The sequence below is a fragment of the Drosophila montana genome, unplaced genomic scaffold (genome assembly GCF_035044405.1).
Source record: "Drosophila montana isolate Dmon_TW-CO22-7 unplaced genomic scaffold, ASM3504440v1 contig_2626_1, whole genome shotgun sequence".
NCBI classification, from domain to species: Eukaryota; Metazoa; Arthropoda; class Insecta; order Diptera; family Drosophilidae; genus Drosophila; species Drosophila montana.
The window spans coordinates 834,526-860,319 of record NW_026997490.1 but is presented as its reverse complement, the minus strand read 5'-3'; the positions used below and the strand labels follow the sequence as shown (position 1 = coordinate 860,319).

General features: G+C 39.6%; 2 protein-coding genes across 2 annotated transcripts in view; both read right to left on the bottom strand.

Annotated features, from left to right (window-relative positions):
• Positions 1–25,794, bottom strand: part of ds (dachsous cadherin-related 1) — a 248,825-nt gene that overhangs the window by 123,719 nt on the left and 99,312 nt on the right. The window lies entirely within an intron of this gene.
• On the bottom strand, positions 9,006–20,168 carry Eaat2 (Excitatory amino acid transporter 2). The gene is made up of 7 exons (XM_064683514.1): positions 19,739–20,168; positions 14,879–15,061; positions 13,167–13,500; positions 11,843–12,424; positions 11,188–11,517; positions 10,527–10,641; positions 9,006–10,461 (listed from the first exon to the last, which is right to left on the bottom strand). The coding sequence occupies exons 2-7, from the start codon at positions 15,042–15,044 to the stop codon at positions 10,294–10,296; spliced, it is 1,695 nt and encodes a 564-aa protein (XP_064539584.1). The 5' UTR covers positions 15,045–15,061; positions 19,739–20,168; the 3' UTR covers positions 9,006–10,293.

Genomic DNA, 25,794 nt, shown 5'->3' with positions numbered 1-25,794 from the left:
AGAGCTATAAAATAAAAGATACTTGAACTGTTTATAATATTCTAGAAGCCACATGTCAAGTTTGGAGACTTAAGCTCTGAAAACCCAAGAGATTTGCTCAAAAAACAGAATTTCGATATCGATTTTTATCGATTGCTTGGAAGCGGGCCAAGGTATCGATTATCGGAAACAAATTCGATTTGCGCGGGCGCTGCGGGGAGCCACGTTTCAAATGTCAAGTCTCTAGCTCTTATAGGTTCACTTTCATAGACGGACAGACGGACATGGCTAGATCGACTCGGCTATTGATGCTGATCAAGAATTTATACACTTTATGGGGTCGAAGATGCTTTCAGTGAGATTTGAAAGCACATTTCATTGAGGTTAAAAATTAAAGATAAGTTCGATAAGTCTTAAGTTACTAGACTCGGAATTCTAGAATTCTTTTTATTCCAGCTATTCATAGCTGCTTTTTGTTTTGATCACAAAGAGCACGATACACTTTTGAATACGTAGTTCGTGTCACGGCACGCGTTCATAGTTGCATAGAGTATAGATTGTTGTGTGTGTGTTAAAGTGAGTCGACAACAAATGGCATTTTTAGCTTTTGACATTTCACGCGTTGCGGCAAGCGTTGCCCGTTTAGTCGTCGTTGTCACACACGTCGTATGCGTGATGTGATAATTTTTGGCATGCCGTGACCCGGGTGCCAACAACAACAACAACAACCTGGTCGGCACTTGAAAGCTGATCGGCAATGGCAGTGTCAGCATCATCTAATGCCAGACATTTGATTTGGCCAGCTAATTCACGACAATTTGCGCTGATCGGCGATTGCACTTGAAGAATTCCCGTTGTTGCCGCGTGTTCCTGTTCCCGGCTGCAATTCCTAGCGGCAGCCAACGCGGCGGTCTACGCGCCTCTTTAGGCCGCAAATGCATTTTTAATTACATTGGCAAACATTTGCGCGTTGCCAAGCAGGAGCAGGAGTAGGTGCAGGAGGAGGAGCTGGAGCAATGGTAACAATGGGCTTCGACTTGTTGGCAGCGACTGCAACTCCATTTCCATTTGCCTGATTGTTGTATTTTGGCCCGAACTGTTTAATGCGCGGTTGCAGCTTGGCTCAAATGCCTCAGTTCCAGCCGCATCGAATCTGACCACATATCGATTTCAGACTCTCTCTCCCCCTCTCTCTCTCGCACTCTCTCGCACTCTCTCTCGCTGGTCGAATCGTTTTCCCACTCCCAGCGAGCTTTTTGCCAGTTCATCTTCGGCTGCTGCGCGTAAATTTTCATGTCGCTTCTTGATTTGCAAGCATTTAACAAAGTCAAAACAATTTTAATGCGCAGACGCGGCAGTTAATTAAAATTGCAACGAGCTGTTGACCATTTGTTATACCCTGTAACTATCAGTAATTGGGTATGCGACAGACAAATCAGCAACTTGTGCACGAGCAGAAAAAGGGCATAAAATTAAAAGAGTAAATGAGTATAAGAGTGTCTTAAATTAAAGAATGTTAATAAATAAAGGAAATAAATAAATAGAACCAAAAACTAAATAATTGAAATATTTAAGAAATTGTAAATATTTAAACAAAATAAATAATCAAAAACTAAAAATTTATATTAAGAAATTAAATTTTGAAATAAAATAAATAAATAAGAGCAAAAAGTAAAAGAAATAAATGTGAACAAAAATAGAATAAAATAAAATATTTCAATAACATATATAAATAAAAATAAAATAATAAAAGAAGTTTTAAATATTCAAATAAAGTAAATAGCCAAAAAAAAAAATAATAATAAAAATGAAATATTTAATAGCGTAAAAAACTACCTATAAAAAATGGATTATTAATACTATTAGATGCAACAAAAATGAGTACAGAAATTGGATATTCACATGCTCGTTAATTGTGCATTGATCTTGGTCAATTTCTGGTTTCGAGCTCTTGCAGCACAGCCCAGAGTTCTGGCTACAGGGCATCACATAGTCGGGCATAGACGGCAAGAGCATTCACTTGTCGTCGTAAATGCTTTAGCTGTTATTGCTCGCTTGGCTATTTTGGGCAGCTCCCAGGGCAGCAGCTGGCAACTGGCAACTGGCGACTGGGAACTGGCAACTGGCAACTGGAAGCCACCCGACACTTGTCAGGCGGTGCTCGGAGCGCCACCAACAACTCAGGACGGCAGCTTGGCGAATCTTTTGGCCGCTGGCCCGGGGCTGTGGTTGTTGTGCGCCTTTGCCTTTAACCAAATCAAATTAATTTTAATGCCGTCGGCAGCTTTGGCGCACATTAATTACCGCAAGCATCTTTCTGCAACTGCTCCCGGTCCCGGTCCCGGTCCCGGAGCATCGCGCATCGCGCATCTGCATCTCAACTTGGCGACTGGTTTATAATTCAATAAAATTTGATTAGGCATTAATTTGCCGTCGCAACTAATTAATGAGCGCACAAATGCGCCGATGCCGCGACCTCTGGGCTCGATCTTTGCTTCCGCCTCGCAAATGCAGCCCATCCAAGCCCAACTTCCCCCCTCCCCCTCCCCAGCTAGACCGATCTGAGCGCTTGCCATATTTGGTTGGATCTGAACGTTTAATGCCAACTTTTAGACTAAAACATATATTAAATGCTTTTCGCTGTGTCAAATGGGCGTTCAGCGGGGCTGGGCGGTGGGCGTGCCACACACACACTCTGCCACTAACAACAGCAACAACAACAGCAACAGCAGCAACAACAACAACACTCAGCAAAAATGTTAAGTACTTTGCGTTCGCATCAAGTTTCTAGTTCAAAGTCTCTTAAACTAAGCACAAAGTTATTATTTAAACAATTATTTTATTAAGTGACGCAATGCTGTAGTTCATTTAAGTTTTTTTTAACTTAATTTAATCACGTTTTGCACTTATTTCAAGCACGTTTTGCACTTATTTTAAGTATACTTTTCTTGATAGAAATATTTACTATTTTAAGTATTTTTGTACTTAGTTTAAGCACGCTTTGCATTTATAAAAAGTATGGCAGTTCTTGGTATAAATGTCTACTGCCGAATTGAAGATATTTGTTCTTATTTTCCAAACATTTCAGAGCATATGTGAAAACAAGAACAAGTCTTGATTTAAAAAGTATTTTAAATTTAATTTAAGCAGCTTTCTACTTTGTGTGAGAAAGTTTAAGGAAATGAATGAATCCAAATTCAAATAAATACTTTAATAAAAGATTCTTGTAGTAAGTATTTTGTGCTCAATTGATGCAATTTTCTTTAAGTCTTGTATTATAGAATCTAATTATGAGAAGTTCCATACCTGATTAAGGAAAGTTTCTATTTAATTTATATCCTTTATCAAGTATGTTTTTTGTTTTAAGTTCTTTGTGCTTATATTCGTTAAGTTCTTAAAATTCAAGCGCAATATTATAAAATTTAAAAAAATGATAATTTTAAATCAAGCATAGTAAAGTTAATTTGAGAAATTTCTTGCTTAGTTTAAGAAGTCTTGTCGTTAGGCAGACTCTTGTTAAAAGTATTTCGCGCCTTTCTCCTTTCTTTTCTGCTACATTAAAGAAAAGTTTTAATTTAAGAAACATAAACACTTAATTTAAGAATATTTTTGCTTAATTTAAGAAGTCTTGCAGCTTCTTGTAAAAATTATTCTGCGCTTTTTTTCCTTTTATTTGAAATTTAAGAAGAGTCTTAAGTCAAGCAATATTTAAATTTAATTCAATAACATTTTTTCATACAAATTGCCTGTAATTTTTGAAAAATCTGAATTCTCTAAAGATTATATTAGTTGTCTTTCTCCGAGTGTACTTGGAACAACAACAATGTTGTGGTACAGTACGACCTACTGCCTGGCTCTGTGGCATAATAGGCCAATTATTACTGCAATTTGCATTAGAACATAGCCGCTCTACGGACGGACACACACACACACACACACACACACAGAGACACACTGGTTGTTTGAGATGAGCTTTAGCTGCATATTCGCATTATGAGAAGGAAGCTGCAGACGTCCGCAGAAATTCTTTAGCTCTGCGGCAGCGTGTTGTTATTATGAAACCGTTTAGAGAACGTGTTTGTGAACACCACAGTAATTTAGTTAGATTACCAAGGCGACGGCTCTGACGCGGCGGCAACGTATGACGATGAATGCAATGTAAGCATATGACATGGAGCACGGGGGCAGGTTGGGTGGCTGCAGCTTGAAGCTTGAAGCTGGGGGAGCTGCCGCTGCTGCTGCCGCTGCTGCTGCCGCTGCTGCTGCTGCTGCGGACGTTGCCTGGAAAATTGGCAGCCAAACGCGACTCACAACGAATGTGGGCCAATCTATCACTGATGGAGCAGCAGCTCTGCTGGCGCAGAGTCTTCCAGGCTGTACCATGAAGCAATCGCGTTCCCGTTCCCGTTTCGGTCGAGGCGTGTGAATAGAAACGTTAGCGCTGGCACGTTCTGGTTGCCCAGCCTGATAAAAGTTGATTGCAAATTTATAGAGGAGCTCGGTGTGTGTGTGTGCGCGCACAGATTGGCCATAAATGTCAAGTTCCCTGTTCTCTCTCCCTATCTCTCTCTCTCTCTCGCTCTCACTCTCACTCGCTCTTTCTCTAGGTACCACAAAACAGCCAACAGCGGGAACAACTTAAGCGCCCAGTTTGATTAGAATAGCAATCTATCTACCGCTTCAGTTATCTATCTATCTATCAATTTATCTACACACACACACGTATGTATGTCTTTAAAGTGTCATGGTAAACTATCAACGTGATTCGTTAGTTCCAAAGAAATACATATATCTACATATGTTACTTCAAAACAATCGATAACTCTATAAAATATATCGATAACACAATCGAGCTCATTATCGCATATATCGATATTCATGTAACATACATATATAAATCAACTTGATTTGTTAGTTCCAAAGAAATACATATATCTAGTTATATAGTTGCAAAATAATCTATACATTTATTAAATATGTCGATAACACAATCGAGCTTGTTATCGAATATATCGATATTTATGTTATATATGAAAATCGGATTGTTTATATCAAATCAATCAATAGTATTGATTATTGGATTTATTTTAAATAGTATTTTTCCAACTCATGCTAACAATTTCGATTGCACCAATAATTTTCAAGTTTTGTTTAGATTAAAATCTTTAAATTAAAAATCCTACTTGTAGTTATCGATTATCAAGTTTCATTACATTCGCGATCCATTGGCTAACATTTTATGTCGCCTCTTTTTAACATTACTTTCTGAGTATCTATGTATAATAAATTAACATAACTCCTTTAATTAGCCATTCATAATGCATTTAGCTTTGTGTTTGTAGCAGTTTTAATAGTATAGAGATATCGATAGCACTTTATATCGCATCGATTGGCTGCACTTGTAACTATCGACTGTTCTTGCTAAAATCGATAGCTATTAATTTTTGTTATTTCTCCTTAATTGCAAAGACAACAATGAATCATGCAGTTGCAATTGTTTTTCAATCAATATACTGTGTTGATATATATCATATATTAGTTTTACATACCCCACTTCAAATATTTCCAACAATCGATTGAAACAATAATTGGATCTATCGTTAATTGTCAATTTTCGACAGATATTCGATAAGGGCAGCAATTGACTATCGATAGTCGTTAAAATGTCAACTGGCAGAAGTATCTAATGCATGCATTATCGATAACTTTGCAAATGGCCTATTTTCAAAACCAAAACACAGCGCTTCTATTATTTTTTCGATGCTATCTATCTTCTGTCCGTCAGTGTCCGTAGATAAGCTACCTGTCAATTGTCAACACGAGAACAACTTCCGCAAGCACTCAATCATCTGGCAGCTGCTGTAACATCAGCTTTAACGGCAGCGTTAGCATCAGCATTTGCCACGAAAGTGAAAACCGATTCGAGGAATTGTCCAAAGACTGCTCTTCTAATTGAATTAATTAGCGGCAGCTATGCAAATGCGGCAACTTGTTGCACATTTATTTTACGATTTTTATTCGACTCTAGATGGTTACTTACTTAACGTGTTCGCCAAGTGTCAACACAAACACAAGCACCACAAATAACGTGAGCTTAACAGTCGCGCATATATACATATTCACATGACTATTCACATAAGTATTCACATGAGTATTCACATAAGTAATCACATATGCTGGCCCATTATTCTTTAAACTGCGCCGCAAGCAGCCGCAATCTGACTGATCTCGATCTAGAGCTCTTACGGGCCATACTCTATCTAGAGATTCCTTTGGCTTTGTCATGCGCTACAGAGGAAAGAAGTTTGAATATTTTATATGTTAACTTTTTACCTATTCCTTTCTCATAAAATAGTATGGAAGACCCAGTTCTCTAGCATAAATAAATGGGCGTGGAAAAGCAAACGCACCTAAAAGCCGAAAGCTGGTTCGAACCGCAAAGCCCACCATCATCTTTGGCTTTGTCTTGTTTTACATATGATAGAAATATGAACATTTTATATATACTTTTTCCATATGTTCTTTTCTCATAAACTTATATGGGAGAATAAGAATAAGAATAATCCTCTAGCATGAATACATGCCCCTGAAAAACAAGGTTCATCAAGCGTATCTAAAAGCAGGACGCTGGTTCAAACCGCGAACCAAACCATCATCTTAATATTTCTTTTTTTTTCGATGGTTATTATGTTTATCCCAATACGAGTCCAATCAAAAGACATCCCTTTATTTTCACACCCTTTCAATTCTAAGCCTCTTGGCGTAATTTAGTAAAGGGCATCTGTGCTTCGGCGTGTCTAGCTGTGCATTCTTATGGCGGTTTGTTTGCACTCGTATTTCATTTTAACAGCAGCAGCAGCGACGACGACGGCGAAGGCAACGCCAACACACTCCAAAGCTGCTGCCAAGTAGACCTTCAGACGCCAAACACTCCAACGCCAGCCGCGAACAGCCAGCCAACGCGACAAGAGCAGTCAGCCAGTGGGACAGCTGGACAGGTGGGACAGGTGGGACAGGCGGACAGGTGGGACAGTGGGACAAATAGACAGCGAGACAGTTGGACTGGCAACAGCCGACAGTTGGGCTTGCAATTGCGCACTTTTGAATGCGACTACAATTTTGATATGTACAACACCACAAAAAGCACCACAAAGCACCACCGAGCAACACGCGGCAACACCACACACAGAGACCGCACGGTCTTCCATCTTTATAAGTAGAAAATAGCTTGCATTCAAATTTGGCAAGTCGATGCGTTAATGCCCTGCATAGAAAAGAGTTTGGCCAGACTGACTAACAACTTAACAAAATGTAAGAGCTAGCGGCTGGAATTTTGACTGCAACTACCTTTTGTGCCGATATAAGAGCTGGTTTCGGACAATTCGACCTCTAAGTGGAGGAAAGCATGGATCAAAGTTTGCGTGAAAACACAAGATCAACAACCGATCAATACAAGTTTGCTTGGCAAGCGTGACTTCATAAACTTGCGTGCTTTTCTTTTTTCCTCGCTTTATCAGCTACAATTCTGTCATATTCCTTGACAGGAAGTTTAAGAGATCGAACCCCATGAATAGAGCGGAGCAGGAAGTGTAGAAATCGAGCCCTTTGTGAGTAGAACGGAGGAAGTGTAGTAAAAAAACAAAGTATTCTAATAATTATAACAGAATACAATTCTGTCGTATGTATTCCTTGACAGGGTCTTGAGTAGCGCACGGACCAGGAAATATATGGAGCGAGCCCCTTGAGTAGAGCGGACCAGGAAGTTTAAGGATCGAACCCCCTTGAAAACCGAGTATCCCAATATAGTAATAATTAAATGGTTTTGATCTTGACTTAAATAAAAGAGGCTTACCATATGTAAATCCCTTTTTGGGATGTATTATTACTCCCAATCAAAATCTAAATTTAAGACCTTTAATCCTTGGGGATCAGCTATTTTATATGGAAAAGCAGCAGCTATATCAAGTTTCTGCAGATTGGCAAGCCTTTAAGTATTCAGCACACTTCATGCCCAAACGCGTATACCCGCATTGTTAGGGTATATGCATATAAGAAATATAGCCGCCATGTGTTTTGCAGCTCATTTGTTTATTCAGTGCTTGATTCATTCACCTGCGCTCGCAGTTCGCAGTTCGCAGTTGGCCTCAAGTGCATTCAGGCAGCGAGTCGGCGGGTCGGCGGGTCGGCGGGTCGGCGGGTCGGCCTGACTGTGGATATGTATGTATGTTTGTGACTTGGCGGATTGACACCTGACATGGCTGCAGAGCCGCAGAGCTGCACAGCTGATAGTCAGTCGAGTGGCCCGTAGCTCAAATTGCCTTATCTCTAGGGGGCTGCTCCGGCTGCGAGCTGCGGCGGCGGAGTCTGCTCTAGTTGCTTGCAAATATATACCTAAGTGTATTTATATTAGATACGACTCGTGTCTATATAATTATATAAGGCCCGATTTGGTTTGGCCTGTGCGCAAAACCACTCGCAGCGCTTGGCAGCGCAGGCGTTGAATTATTAGAATGAATAAACTTGTAGATGATTCATGCACTCATTTACTCACCCATCGATCGGTCGATCTATCACACGATTTATGGCCATGTTGATAGGCAAATATCCGTTTTAGCGCTGCAACTAATCAAAATGTCGAAATGAGTACTTAAGGGTTACATTTTTTATCGATTGGTGTGTAATAAATGTATCGATAAATCAATCGATTTGAAGGTGTAACAAGATATGATTGCTTAATATAGATATAGATTAAAGATATAGCTACAGATACAGATAGATATAGAAATGGATAAAGATTGATATAAATATATGGATAAATTTATATAGATATATTGATATATACGTAGATAGATACAGAGATACATAGATAAATAGATAATTAGAAATATAGATATATAGATATATACATAGATATATATACAGATATAAAGCTAAATATATATATAGATATAAGGATTTATAGATTCATAGATTTATAGCTTAAGATTTATAGATGTATGTAGATATAAATAAAAATCAAATGCAGATTGACATTATAACTTTCTGTATTTTTTATTGTATTCAGCGTATGCGTACAAATCGAATGTTGGATATGGTTTAGTATGCTTTATAAGTAAGTTTATATGTTTCAATATAATCACACTAATACTACTATCAGTCTACGTATGCATAAGGGTTATATAATCATATAGATATATATGTATATGTGAGTGTTAACAAAAAAAAAGTTGAAGGACTTTAACTGAGGTGGAGTCGAATAACTAAAACTAAAACTAGGCCAACTTCGTTTACAACCTGCGCATTTGCACTTTGAAATCATAGGTATATACATATAGATATAGATATAGATATAGATGTATATTAGGAAATTGTTATAAATCATAAATATATATTATAAACTTTCCACTTTCCGTTCTCGACGTCAATGACACAATCACAAAAATAGGTCGCCTAGCCGACCGAGGCGCTTATTAAATAATACCCATAAAGATTATGCATATAGTTTAAAACACATCACAAAAATGTTTGTTTTTCCTTTTTCTTCTTCTTTCGTCTGCTTGAAGTAGGTTTTTTGTATATAATAATATTTGTTGTCTACCATTTTTTTTTTTTTTTTGTTTTAGTTTTTCATATGCCTATTAATTGATTCATATGTGTGGTATATATGTCTATATATGCGAATCTGCAATGCAAGTGGACACTACTTTTTTTTCCAACTATTATTATATATTTTCTTTGCGATCCGAGTCGCTTGTATATATTTTTATCTACTGATATTTTGGTCAGATCTTATGGAAACACTGCGCTCAAAATTCAAATTCGAATACGTGCACTCAACGAAAAAAATTGTTACCCAAATTGAAGAAATATTTGCCACAAATTAAAAAGGTTTTTCCAATTTTCAACAAACTTTAAAAATTAAAATAATTATTTAAAAAAATTTTTTAAATTTGGAAAAAAGTTTTCATGTTGGCAAATTTTCAAAATTAGTAGCACATTTTTTTTTTTGAGTGTGTAAGTATACAAGTGCATATATATATATGGTGTATATATGTGTGTGTGTATATATATGATATAGTTTGCTTCTTCTTATTTGTTTCGGGGTGGGCTCAAATCATATTTAAATTCTATTTGGACAGTCTCTCAAACAGTTGGATTCATATTGCTAAAAATTGTTTTTCTATTGAAAAGTTTCTTCATCAAAAATCAAAAAAAGTCTTTCAAAAGGTGTTGCTGTTGTTGTTATTGGGGGAACACTGTGGTCTATTGGTGGTACTATACGTGCTGGTGCTGCATGCTGCATCCATATCCGGCTTAGACCCGTCGATTGCTCTGCTCCTGCTGCAGATTCACATTGTTCATCACTGCGTTCATGTCCACGACGACGGCATCGTTCAGCTGGCATTTGCCCGGCGACTCCAGCTCCGTTTGACCCTCGAGCAGGCCGACATGCAGTCCATTGGGCGTGCCAGCTGGCAGATCCTGCATTTGAATGCATCAAACATCAGAGGGGGGCTTGCTTGGGCAGTGCGAATCACCTGAGTTACCTGATAATTGACAGCAGCAGCGTCCAGGGCCATCAGCTCCTTGCGGGACAGCTCCTCGACGACGGCGGCGGCATAGCAATCCCCGAGCATGTTGTTGGTGGTGCGAATGCGATCACTGCAATATCTCAGCCTTAAAATATCCACGCAAATACAGTGAACACCCTGCCTAACGGACACAGCTGCCTTGCGAACTAGAGCTCTAATTTGTCTTCTATTTTCTCAGATTTATCAATATGATATATGTATATATGTATATATATATACTTATCATTAGATATTTGTAGATATTTCCTGGAGGTAGCTTGAAGCCTGCGAGATCAGTTTGCTTAGAAACGGACAGACGTACAGATAAGCCTGGCTATGACGAACAGTTAACTTATAATATATACTACTAAATATGCATTATAGTATCAGAATTATCTTCCTCTAAGCGAAACACATTTACAGAGAGAGAAATAATGACTCTGACTCACGTACAGACAGACCTGGCTATGACGAACAGTTTACCCATAATATATGCATCTATATATGCTTTATAGTAACCGAAATATCTTCCTCTAAGCGAAACACAGTCAAAAAAAAAATAAATTATGCCTCTGCATTGCTGGTCCGCTGAAGGGAGTTTTCACTGTATGTGTCTATGTTCACGTGGTTTACTTACACAAACCAATCCACGGCAAAGAGCAGCGTCACATCCTGAACGGGCGCATCGATGGCGGTGAGGACAACTAGGAGCAGGACCAGAGCCGCGCTCGGCACGCTCGCGGAGCTCATGGAGGCCGCCGTGGAGGTGAGCAGCACGGTGAGGAGTTCGCCAAAGCCGAGAACCATGCCGCTCATCTGGGCTATGAAGATGGAGGCGACGGCTATGAAGAGGGCGGTGCCGTCCATGTTGATGTTGCAGCCGATGGGCAGGACGAAGCGTGTGATGCGCGGATCGATGCGCAGCTTCTCGTTCATGCAGCGGAATGTGAGCGGCAAGGCGGCGGCGCTGCAGGCGTTGCCAGATCAATTGAAGTGCGTTTCGAGCGTGGTTTCAAATTCGTTATCGATTGTGATTTAAATTCGATGGTGTTGTTGTTTTTTTTTTGTGAGTTTTGTGAGTTTTCAAATCAAAAGAGTGTGTTTTTTTTTTTTATAAAAGACAACGTATGGAAAATCAAATCGAGTGGTAACCAAAAAGAAGGAAAAATACTTGTAACATGTTAAACGTTCGCATAACAACCAGAGAGAGAGTGAGAGAGAGGGGGCAATATATCTCTCCAGAGAGAGAGAGAAACAAAGAGAGAGAGAGAGCATAGATTTTAATGGCTTACGTTGATGCGGTGGCAAATGCGGTTAGCATGGCCTCAATGAGGCCCGCGTAGAACTTGAAGGGATTGCGTCGCACGAACACAAAGTAGATGAACTGCATCACAATGAACTGGTAGATGATCACACCGATGGCCACCGTTATGATGAACCAAACGAGCTGCGCCATCACCAGACTCAGATTATCGACACTCAGTATTTTGCCAGCGATGACCGAACTGATGCCCACCGGTGTCAGCCACATGACGCACGTCACCATTTTCATGATCACCTCGAAGACGGCCGCAAAGAAGTCCACAACCACCTGACCCTTCTGCCCGATGGTCCCCAGCACGGTGCCAAACACAAGGCAAAAGAATACAATGCCCAAAGTATTTGTGCCGCTGCGATATTGCACATCCCGCACCAGCACCTCCACCTCCTCCAGTTCCGGCAGCTGTCGTTGCGCCTCCACGCCGTGCACCAGCGCCGCAGCCGTATCGTTTGTCACCGTGTCATTCGGGCTGTGGACCATGCTCGGCTTGGGCAGGTAGACGGTGTGTGCCTGCTGTATCGATGCCTGGAATAGGTTGTCCGGAAAGACGTTTCTGCAAGCATTCAAAATATTCACAGTCTGTAACGGACGCCGCGAGAAGTTAACAGTATTGTAAGCAGTGTAAGCTAACAGTAAATTAAGCAGTGTAGCAAGCAGTTGTTCCAGTTCCAGTTCAAAAGGTAATAAGTAGTGTATACTATAGTCAAGCAGTTCCTGCTGCCAGGTAACAGGGTAATAAGCAGTGTAGTTTTGCATATCATTTCCCAGTTTTAATGCTTCAAAGCAGTTCATAATGCTTCAAGCAGTGGATTATTCATATACATATATTTACCGGAAAAAGTCCACTTTTACCAAATTTAAAAAAAGTCCTGTCTTTAACACTAAAGGTTATAAATAGGTTATTAAAATAAATACATAAAAATAAATGCTTCAAAGATCTATCGAACTTATTCCATGTGCATAAAAAGCTTGTATAAACAACGATAAGTAATCTTTTACTTTTAATCACTTTTCAGGACGCTTACTCTTAAAATGTTAAAAGGTTCTTTCAAAATATTTATATATAGGTTAATGGTAACAAATATATACACCTGCGGCAGCTGACACCTTCAAAACCTGGAATATTGCTACTAAAGAACAATTTAAAGCTCAAGCCTCAGAAAAACATATCTTCAACGTACGAAAATCATGAGTGCACCTGAAACCCCGCTTAAGAAACGTTAAGTTCTTTAAACTACAAAAAGCAGTGCACTGCTTAATATAATACGACTTGCAAGCAGTATATTTTCGCTCACCTGCCCAAATCCAAGAGGCTGTCCAACAATTTGACCGCACGCCTGTCCGACGCACGATCATCCGCATTGTGCAAGTCCGGATTACCCGGATGGATGAGCAGCACCAGAGCAATGCCCAGCGCCGCGTTGAACAACGAGGTGCTGGCGAAGTAGAAGAGCGTGCGCAGAGCAATTTTGCCATTCATCTTGGCATTCAAACTGGCCGAGCCGGCGATCAGGCTAGAGATGACCAACGGCAGAATCATTAGCTTCAGCACGCGCATGAACAGCTCGCCCGGATACGAGATCAGCATGATCGAGTCCTCGTGCAGATGCAGCGGACGCAACGAGAGGCCTGCGCAAAACGAGAAGAAAACATGTGAGGATGAGTAGAGAAAAAATCAAAGAACTAAAGTTAAAATCCGGTCAAGGTCGTTAGTACTTAAACTGAGTACAAAATTCTTAGTTCAAGCATTTTCTTTGGAATGGTCAACTTTTAAATGCAGGAGTCGGATATTGGGAAAGTTTCATGCTTATGCGAGCTTGCTAGTTCTTGTTATACTCTGTTCACAAAGTGTGAAAGAGTATATTGGTTTTGTTCATAACTTAAAACATTCTTCAGTTAAACATCTAGCGAGCTAAATCAAGAACATCTTTAATTTAATTAAAATAGAAGTAAACTTAAATTAAATTCATAAATTGATCTCAATCCCATATTGACTTGATTCTTAGCCAGCTCCGGTATGAAAAAAACGTATTTTTAAAGCTATCTTCATGAATTCTGGCATAGCTACGTTTTTTTGTTGCAGGCAGTGCATATGTATGTATGTGGAAACCGACTGGATCGGAGCACTATATCATATAGCTGCCATAGGAAAGATCGATCAAAAATCTATTTTTGTTTCAAAAAGTTTTTGTTTATCAAGATATTTTGACTTAAGCTAGGCATTTGCTTTTATTAACAATGGACCACTATATCATACAGCTGCCATAAGAATGGTTGGTCGAATATTTACTTCTTCCATGAATTCCTTTTTTGTTTATCAATATACTTTGACAAAACTTGGTATTTATCTGTTTAACTATGGTCCTTTAATATAAACAAACCCCTTTTAACAACAGGAACCCAGATTATGTAGCTGTCATAGAAATAGATCGTTGAAAATTTAGTTTTTGTTGAAGATATCTTGATATCTTATTTAATAATTTTACTATACTCCCTGCATATAAGCTTAGTCTTTTCAACAATGGATGAAAAAATTGTTCCCAAGATGTTTTAAACAAAATTGGCACCTGGTTTTACTCTCTTCTCCTTTTTATGTGGGAACAAATTTGTATGAATTTCGGACTACTATATCATAAAGCTCTACAGAAGGAATCGGTTGGGTATTCATTTTTGTCATCATTCCATACAAAGTTCCAGATATCATGACTGAACTCAGGACTTACGAGCTTTATATGTAATATGTCCATAAGAGTATTTTAAAGTCGAAGATTGCCTTTCTTTCGTGCGTGTTCATGTAAACAGTACTTTGTGCTTAATGCGAGCTTCTTTTCTAATAGCAAGAATAGTTAATTTTAATTTGATCATATTTATGAAGTTGATTTAAGAATCAAATGCTCGCTATAAATGTCAGCACATTCTCATTAAATTTTAGTTGGGAGCTGTGTCGGTAGAGTATATCTAAGTCTAAGTCTAACTAAGCCAGTTGGGCCATTTGAGGTCTACTCACCGAGAATGACGCCCAGCATGACGCCGGAGAGCGTGACAAGGAGCATGAGATTATCGCAGAGCCATTTTCGATATCCGGTCAGCTCGATGGGGGCATCGCTGCGCTCCGTGGTCTTCGGTGGCAGCTCGGTGCCGTGCACGGCTGCCGTCATATTCGATGGACCCATTTTGGTGAAGAGGTAATCTGAAAATTTCTCAGACTTTTCCATTGTACGCGCGGCCGTCGACAAATAACAAAAAGGGCAAAACTTGCAGCAAAAGCAACAACGAGAAGAACAAGGAGAACAAGCAATGCGAGCGAGACAGCTAGAGTTGTGTGCGTGCGTTGAGCGGAACGGAGCGTGTATCCCTTTTAGCGGGGGCCCACTTTAAAATAATACTTATATTGCTGGGCTGATAAGCTGTCTCCACAATTGACAGACTGTGCGCGCGAATTATTGATTTTTTAAGTACTTCACATTGAACTTGAGTATGTTAATTAGGTAAGCCATTTGGTTGACTTCAGCTCCGACTGCGACTGCGACTCCGACTCCGACTCCGATTTCGACTCCCACTTGGCTAGCCACGCCCACTGCGGCAACGCCTATCGATGTGGCGTCGTCTTTTTCAGCGTCAACGTGCGCGTTTTACTGTTAGCGGCGTCTCGGACAGCGCCTAACACCAAATCTCGCTCGTTGAATGGCTCCGTTGTTGTGGCTTTCTGTGCGGCCGCTTTCCCTAGAATTGGAGCAACTGCGTCCCGCTGGCCGGGCGCTGACTGCGGCTTGTTGCACCTGCACCTGCACCTGCCGCACTGCTCGAAATAATCGATAATGCTCCTGCAGCTGCTGCGACTGTGACTGTGGCTGTGGCAATGAGGCTCACGCGGAATCTGTGTCACACTGCCGGACGGACACGGCGCCTGAGCTGCACTCACTCCACTTGGGGACAACTACGGAGACGCAGACGGAAACGTAGACGGATACGTTGACTTTGACGGGCGAGAATGCCTCACTTTCTTTTAATTGGCCTTTGGCTGCACACTCTCCTTTTTAGCTGCACTTCTTTTGCTTTCGTTTTCACTATGCACTTTGCTTCGTTTATTTTTCCTTTTATTTCTATTTTTTTTTTTGTTTTTTTGTTGAGTTGCGTCTGCTTTGATTTCCACTTCCGTTTCCGTTTGCTGCGCTGCTCGAACCGTCGACTTGAAGCTTGCTCCTGTGAATGCGCTCCGCTCGGCCTGTCGCACGCTTTTATGCTGCGTCGTCCTCGCGGAGAGCGCGAAGTTTCGTTTTGCCATAATCTGCCTTGGAGAGCGCCACTCTCCCTCTCTCTCTCTCTCCCTCTCGCTCTCTCGCTCGCTCATTATGGCATCAAATGCCGGCAAGTCGAAGTGGAACACAGGCGACACGCATTTGCAGCTCGTTTGATTGACGCTCACAATTATCTTGAAGCGGAAAATTCCAAACGGACTCAAGACTTAAATTGATTAGCTTAGAACTGACGCTCCTTGAGTCCCCCCACAGCACCCACCCCCCCCCCCACCAGACTCCTCACCATCGCAATATTATTATCCTTGTTCCTAGGCAACTCTTGACTTTCTACCTCAGGCACCCCTCCCCAACGCAAAGCTTACTCAATTTAATCGCCTTTTTATGGTCTTGTAGAGGGTTTTATCACTTTGTTACGAAATGTGTGACGCTTTGAAGGAGACATTTAGCAGCTCATTAATTGTGTACAAATATTTCGGATCGGAACGATAAGCTGACTTTATTAAATACCAATTATTAACTTTTGTGCTTGTATAAATCTTCTCCTTTTGATTAAATTTGTTGTATATGTTTACAAGTGAATTCAAGTCATTCAGGAACTTATTCAAAAAAGGAATCAATAAGGAACCTATCTAAACAAGGTTCCTGAACCGTTTGAATTAACATCTGGACCCGATAGGTGGCGCTGCGATTTGGTTATATAGAATTTTCATTTAATTTTTTATTTTTGGCGTATCTTTTTTTTCGGATTCTTTTGGTGAATCTTTTTTTGTACTTTTTTTTTTTTAATATCAGAATATATATATAACAAATTTATAAAAACCTTGATATAGGTTGAATTTTGATACCCTTGTAGGGTTATTATATTTTGTCTTCACACGTGTAACGCATAGAAGTAGAAATCTCTGGCCCCATAGAGTATATATACATTTTTGATCAGCATTAACAGCCGAGTTGACACAGACATGTCTATATCTGTCCGCTTTTCACAATAAGTCTCGGTCTACAAGGTTAAAAAAGTTTCGGTTTGTCGAAGATATCCTAACTTTCACGTCATTTTGGTTTTAAAAGAACAGCTTCGGGCATCGACAGACAGCACAATATATTACTTAGGAAGAGAACATTAACTCACAGATCTGCCCTGCTGCAAGGGTATTAGAAATGCAGCTAACCCAAAGCTCAACTGTCTCTGCCTGTTAATGGTTTCTAATGAGCTGCCTGTGGTTGGGTGCTGTGGTGCAGTTGTTCTGTTGTCTGGCTGACTTGCGGCAAAGGTCAGACCAATCGATCCATTGCAGCGGCTCCTGTCAAGCTGTCATTTCTCAAATCATGTGCTCAGTGTGTTCTCCTGGCCATATTAACGTTTGGGCAGACATCCAACTGAATAGGGCACATATATATATTTGTCTATATATATATTTAACAGCGGGTCGCATCGATCCGTTTGAATTTGGTTGTGGCCTAAATTTACCGAAGCACCATGTGCCAACTAGATGACGAACGTCTGCAACTAGCTGACACGCCCGTCCGTCCGTCCGTCCGTCCCTTCGATCCTCTGGCAAATAATTAAGATAATTGCGCGATATGTTTGCAGTCGCGTATCCACCGCAGCCATCGGCTGTCCGCTTCGCTTTGATATACATTTTGTACGCTGTCAGTGGCGATTTATTATGATGTGCATCTATATCTATATCTATATATATATATATATATATTTATGTATTTGTATATTTATGGTGTGTGCCGCGAACTTGAACTTGAACCTGACATTGGCTGCGGCGCCCTGCGTACCCGTTTAATCGAATGTGCCACCATTTTCAAATCGAGCCCAAAATGTTTGCCAATTCAATTAAGTTGTGCGCTCATCTTTAATTCGAGTATATTTTTTTGAGTATGGCCGTTGGACACGATTTGCTTTTTGTGGCCCTCTCGAAGGTCATTTGGGATTCCCCCGGCTCAGGTGTGAGCTGGCGTGTGTTCCATTTAATGATTACCTTCGAGTCGTAGTCGTCAGCAAAAAACTTGCTGCTTCGAACACGGTGTTAATGTCCACAACTCTTATCTCTAGCTGTCTTGTCGATCGCATACACTAGCCTACAAAATATGGGCACAACTGTCAGTTGCCTTTTGATTTTGGCTCGAAAATGCGAACAAAAATTATATAAATATTTTTGACCATTTTTTGTTGCAAGAAAAGATTATTTTTAAATCATTGAAATTAAATTTAAATGATTTTTCACTTTGTTAATTATTTCCAATATTTTCATTTTATTTACTTTACTATTACTATTACTATTATTATTAATCTACTCAAGAAAAGGGGAAGTATTTCTAACCCTTGCTCCTCATATATATATAATTCTTATCAACATCGGACGATTTTATCATATAGCTGCCAGATGAACTATCGGTCGAAGTGTAGGTTCTTGTATGGTAAACTTTTTTGTTTATCATTGAAATCCTGATCAAACTCGGCTTTTATAAGTTTCTCTATGCTCCTCATACATATATACATATGCAACATCTTATCAGACCACTTTATTACTTAGTATTATTATGTATTCCAAGAAAGTTTCGACAAACTCAGCTTCAAAGTTCTCACATATCTACAAAATCGTTTGGCATATGACTACAAGAGTATTGAATCTTCGGCGTGCCTAAAATATCGCTACTTCCTTTTTTTATACATAAATTGTATTTCAATTTATTTGCTTGCTTCCATCTGTCTGTTTATCATCTTAAAAAAAAAATTCTAATATATGTCCTTAGCATGTCTTAAACATTTTATGTACGTCCTCTAAAGCCTGAGAAATGCAAATCGCATTTAATTTTGACGTATAAGTTGCCTAGGAGTATACAACTGCATGCCAGAGAGACTAGAAGCCGTGTGAAAAGTCTACAAAATTGTTTTGGACAGAATATGAAACATATCGAAAAGTATTTAAAAGAAATGTATATTTGAGATTAAGTACATTTGACTGAAAATAATAAGAGGCTTTGAATAATGAGCCGTCTAAGTATCTATTTTTACTAACTGAGTTGTTGTACTAGGATAAAACAGAGCATGGAATTGTTGCTGCTCGCTTGACGCTTCTAATTCCCAACAAGTTAAAGGGAGACAAGACGCTTGCAAGTCTAGAATTAAAAGCAAAGTGCGCTGCTGATAGAACCAGAAGTTTCTTGTAAAAACTATAGAGAACTTTCTGGTGTTCATATTTTATGGTCGACCTCGAGCCGGCCAGCTGCATAAAAACCTAACGATAATTGCATTTGAGTAAATTGTATTTGCCAGACTTTGCGAATGCCTTCAACGAATTGCTCAGCTTGAAGTTGACTAACAAAGTGGGAATTTATTAAAGTAATAATAATAAAACTAAAATTGTTATTTGAAGAAAGCAAAACAAAATTTTAATACGAAAAAAAAGGTTGTTTTCATTTTGAGTCGCATTTTCGTGTAGGAAATAAATTACAGCTGACTGGCATGCGAAATATTTTGTGGACATGTGTTATTTTTAATGAGCTTTTAATAACCATATTTGGACACATAATTTGTTGCTTCTGCTGCTCTGCTCTGCTCTGCTGACATTTGATGGGCTTGTCGCCAGACTTACCTCTAATAATAAGCCACAAGTTACCCAGGTTTATGCTGGTTTCTAAACACTTTGCACTCGACACTTTGGCGCCTTGGCAGCAGCTTTCACTTTCCACTTTCCACTTGCGACTTTAGCTTTAACTTTGAATTAATTTGTCGTTGCCACGGCGCGTATACTTAACGTTTGTGCCAATGCAATCAGCTGGTGGAACTTTCGCAGCAGCTTGAGCTGCTGTTGCATCAACAGTTGCAGTATGCGTTGCACCGCTGTAGCCGTTTTAGTGATTTTGCGGCTGGTTTGGGTGGTGCAAGGTCGAGTTTGGCTGTGGCCCTTTAATCACCTCTGACACCTGTGCGCCGCAAATTCAATTAGGTCAGGCCAGGGAAGCGAGCGAGCGAGCGAGAGAGAGAGAGAGAGAGAGAGAGAGAGCACGAGGTAGCCAGAGCAACGCAATCACGATGCAATAACTAAAGCCCGCAACAACAAAGGGCTTAAGATTTTCCTTTCGTATTTGTTTTTATTTTTTTTTTTGCCACGTTTGCTATGCTCTGTGCACCTGCTCGCTGTCTCTGGGCATTATAAGTTACGTGTCGTTACCTCAACACGGAAAAGCGCGAAACGGCGAAACCGCTCGAAATGGAAACGTTTTGTAAACTGCGGCACGAAATTGCGCAGGGATCGCGTTTTAACCAGACGATCGTTAATATATAGATTAGTACTTTATGCACACACACACACAATTTGTATGTACTTATATTAATCGTAGACACTTGCCAACTGTTTAACAACTGCGATTTGTTTGCTGGCTCGGAGACGCGTCAGTTGGGCTCGGCTATTGAATGCGAAGTGAGCGATAATACTTTTCTTTTAGGCAGCTGCACAAATTGAACAAGAAATAGGCGGAAAAAACAGAAAAAATAAATAAATTGTATTCTACATTTCTTTGGCTTTGTTTTGGTCACACACACACACACACATGTCGGAGAATTTACATACGTAGCCATTATACCCAAGCAATGGGGTACTATAAATTTGTCACGGAATGTGTGACGCTTTCGAAGGTGGGCTTTTATGATGCCATTAGCTATATATATACAAATAAATATATATTCCTGAATAGGGGAAGAGCTCATTAAATTGGGCGAAACAAGCTGATTCGTGGCCGTCTAAACGTGTGCCATTATTTTTAATTCAAATATATTTATACACTGAATAGGAAGTAAAGGGATCGAGCCCCGCTAAGACAAAGCTGTAATAGACTATAGTATTTTATTTTATTTTATTTTATTTTATTTTAGTTAATTCTGTTTCATTATTCCTTTGGCTACATACTATTATATTTAAATTAGGGATCGAGCTACCATGAAGAAAAAATAAGTTTAAATATAGTCTAAAGTCTTTTAGTTAATTTTAAAGTATTTATTTCCTTTGCTGCAGGTAAATATGCGAGTCGAGCGATGCGGACAACTCTTATATCTTATAGCTGTGATTGGCTGAAAACTATTTTTTTTTTTACAAGCAAATATGGTTGTCCTTAATAGTCAATATCGGACGACTATATTCTATAGCTATAAGATATATTATAGCTTGTTCTACACTCGATATTTTCCAATTTGTATTATATTTATTTATATTTTATAGTTTTTTGAAAGAGGAAAGAAAAGGCAATGAAAGCTAGTTTATTTTCATGACTTTTTCTTTGAGCTCTTTACTACCCCAATAATCGATAATAATTAATATCGACATAATAATCGTTAATAATCGTTGTTGGGATAATAATCGATAACAAACTTATTGAAAATTTCGTAATCAATGTGGCAGCTCGTAATTCGAGCTCTTAAACTTTAAAGCGACAAATTGGAAGAAAAGAAAACAGGATCAATACCTCGCTAGTCTCTTCAACATATCACAAAATAGATGTCAAGAGCAGCTGACTATAAAATGTTCTTAACTGCCGCAGGCCAAGTGTACTGTATTAAAGGTTCGGTTTCTTGAAAATAGATTCTTCAGGCTTATTTTCATTTTAAAATTCCCGCAAGGGTTAATGCTTGACAACGGTGCAACGGGGGGGAGGGGGGCTGAGGGGGTGGATTAAAGAGATTAAAGGGTGGATTAAAGAGAATCTTCTGGCGAGGCGAGAAATGAACAACCCCAGCAAAAGGTGACGATCAAGCAGCGTAAAAGTTACAGTTGAAATATATATACTATATAAAGATATCCACACGAGATCGTATGACGCTATAATTTCCATTAGTTGCAATTTATGCAAAACAAATTGAAATTGTTTTTCCACAGCGCTCATTGAGTCGACTTCAAGTGGAAAATTGTGTCCGAAAGGTGCGAGAATAATGATGATAAATGGGTTTGGCCGCCATAACGCAATACGCCTCACGTCCACCCCCCTGTGTCCACCTCCCCGCGCATAATAGAGAAAACAAATAAACGATTTAGCTCTTTCGTAATACGCATTACACTCTTTTCGCAGCAGAAGGCAGACGAAAACTAGAATTATACTCTATAATAAGTTGTTGTGATAGCTAGTCAATGTGTGAGAACTATTATTGGACTATAATAATTCATGTAGAAAACGTGGCCTGAGGGAGAAGGCAGCCTTATTATATATACATTTTTCATTTTATTTAATTGGTTTTCTCGTAACTGAAGAAATTTTTGAATAAATAAATAAAACAAAAAAAAAATAAAATATTAATGTTGAAAATAAATGTATATAGGTTATATATGACGAAAGCTATAAAATGAAAGTTGTTTGATCTGCTTATACGATTCGAGAAGCTAGATGTCAAGTTAAGTGATTCTAGCTCTAAAAACTAAGAAACATAATTTAGATATAGATTTTTATCAATTGCTTGGAAACGGAGCAAGTTTTGGATTATCGGAAACAAACTCATACAGCGCGGGTACTAGAAGGACCTACCTTCAAAATTTCTCTGGGTCTTATAGGTTCTGACATCTTTGTGTTCATACATACGGACGGACGGACAGACAGACGGACATGGCTAGATCGAATATATGGGGTTGGAGATGCATTCCTTCCTACTGCCTGTTACATACATTTACTTAAATACATTATACCTTTTTAGCCATTTTCATGGGTTCAGGGTATACAAAAATAAAATAATAATATTGTAAATTCAAATTTCAAATTGCATTTCATTGTTTTATTTTCTTTAATTTGTTTTTAATTGTTTTGTCACTCACGTTTTTTCCTTTGCTCAGTTAAATCAAGATAACTAAAAACTGAGCATTTCTTTTGAATTTGAGTTGGCGACTTCACCCTTATTGGTTTGACGCGCAGACACATCAAGCCAGGCGTACTCATGACGTCACATTCGCAAAGCACATTTGTATGGCTTGATCAGGTTTTTTCACCACTTGGTATCGTGGAATTTGAATTGTATTGGAATTTTAACCGCCTTAAGGCTCACTTTCGAGCCAAAAGAAAGCTGCTGTATTACATTTTAGCTCCTTAGTTGGATGAGCCAGTTAGTCAAAACAAACTCCTTTACTTATATAGATGTAATAACCCTCAATTTTGGAAGTTCTCCAGCACTTACTACTAATAAATTTCATGCAGATGACACTGAAATTTATATAAGCCAAGCACCTGTCAGAAACAAGGCTCGTCTTCCAATTGTCTTACGTCAGCTTTTATACTGTTTGCAGAGTATCTACAGGTGTGACATGTCCAACTGCGCTCTTCCCAGTTATTTGCATTTGTCATTATAATTATTAGGCATATATTATATGCATATTAGAGCAAGGCGGCCAGCTGACAACCCCCCAAAGCGGAGGGGTGCGCCCGCAGATTATAAAAATAAATCAGCCAACTCACTGAGAAAGAGAAAGCGAGACCGCAAGAGAGAGAGAGAGAGAGAGAGAGAAAGAGAGAGTAAGAGAGAAAGATAGTATGGCTGCATCGGGCAATTTGCATAAGTTATGAGCACGCAAATTGCGTGATGGGTCGCAAAATAAATTAGTAAGTAAACCAGGTAGTCAGGCGAATAGTTGGTCCGACTAACTAGTCTGTTTGTCGTTAAACAGTTAACCGATTTAAAAGGCTGGCTGACTTGCATAAGAGCCGACTGCCATCAGAAGCCAATTAGGGGTCAGTTCTAAAAATTGCACTCCAACGCAGCGGACAAAGTCACGCGCAGCTGGCGCATATCCAAGTTGATGGAGCCGGGCGGGGAGGAACGGGGCTGGGGCTGCACCTGACCCACTCAGCGCACGTAGTTGCGCTCTGTGACTGTCCCCCCACCCCCTTTTTGATACCCTGTACAAATTTGAAAAGGATAAGCTGAATTTGGTTGGTTGCCAAGTTATGTAACAGGCAGAAGGAGGCCAGAAAGAATCTATAGATCTATATCTATATCTATGCATATATATATATATTGGAAAAACTCTTGCGCGTTATATATATATATATACATATATCCATAAATATATCCTATGACGAATATATATTGCGTATGTCCGGCTCTGCAACCGTTATTATAAACATATATATTCTCGTTTTGCCCTCGCAGTTGAATTGCATTTTATGCTAACGATAACTCTTTATTTTTTCTTCAAAATCGATAAATATCGGCTGCCTGCACATATCTATAACATATATCGGGGCTATATAAGAGAAAGTTATACAAAATTAAGCACGAAGGTGCATACAAAAGCCAATAGTATTTCATTCTATTGATAACAATAAACCAAGTCTCAAAATCGATATTTATCGATTTTCCAAATAAGAAACGAGAAATTGAAATAAGGATAAACTCGTTCTGCGTATGGTGAAGATGAATAAATATCCCAAATTGAATGTCGCTAGCTTTTGTAGTATTCCAGATAGATTTTGGGCGTTAAGGCAAGGGATAGATAATAAAACTGCAAAGTACAGCCTTAATTTTTGGTATATGTATGAACGTGAAAGACATCTTTATTATGTAAAAGTTTGGTAAAGTTTGAACCATAAACACAAAGAAATTGAGCAATGCATTTAAGCGCGTGAGTGATTTGTCTGGTTACAGGGTATCTGCTAGTCGACCACTGTGCACTCGAGCACTCTTCGTTTTAGCCGTTTTTTTTTTTTTTGGGTTTATTCACAATGAGCGCACGCAAGAGGCGGCGCGCCGAGCCGAGCAGTACAATGACACCGAGCAGCTGTCTTTGTTTACGACCCATCTCTTTCTAGCCCTGAGATGGACAATCGAAAAACCGAGTGGTTCGCCGAGTGGCGTCCATTCAGTTTCAGTTTTACCGTCGTTTTGTTTACGATGCATCCCTTTCGCACCTGCTGCAGCGGGCGCTCTCGCTCTCGCACCTGCGCAATGCCCTGGCCGCCTCCTTATGGCAAAAAGCTGCACCCAAACGTTTATGGCGAACATTTTCTTTTTTTTTATGGCAGCTGTTAGCCATAAATTTGGGTGTTTGTCGCTGATAGCCCGAAAGCTGTGCACAGCACAGGGTGACTCGAGTTGGGACAAGGCAACAGCTGTGCTTTGTTTACGGCCGGCGCGAGAGAGACCATGAGAGAGAGAAAGAGAGAGAGAACGAATGCTCCGTTGAAAGCGCCCAAATTGAAAGTGGGATGCCCTTTCAATGGGATGCTGGAGCGGGCCTATAAAAGCAGCCAGCACAGCGCCAGGCAGCAGCAGTGCGCGTTTTTCCGGCGGCGGCAAATTTACTAAACTAACTAATCGGCATTAAGACATTTTTGGCCTTTATCTAACAGTAAATCAAGTGCGAGAGTGCGTAACCAAATCAATGCCAAAGCCAACACACAAGCGTCAATCAATGCGGCAATCGAGTTAAAACTGCAGCAGCAGCAGCAGCCTCCCCTTCCCTTCCCTTCCCTTCCCCGCCCCGAACCGCTACGCGCCCAAATCGAATCAGCCTCAATTTGTTGGGCAACAAAATTCAGCGCATACATTTCGATTGTGGCCCAAAAGAGAAAACCGTTTTGACTGCTCGCTAATTTAATAAAACGCGGCCCGGCCACAACAAAAACAATAACAAAAACAACAACAAAAACAATGAATAAGCCAAGGAATCAAATTTTA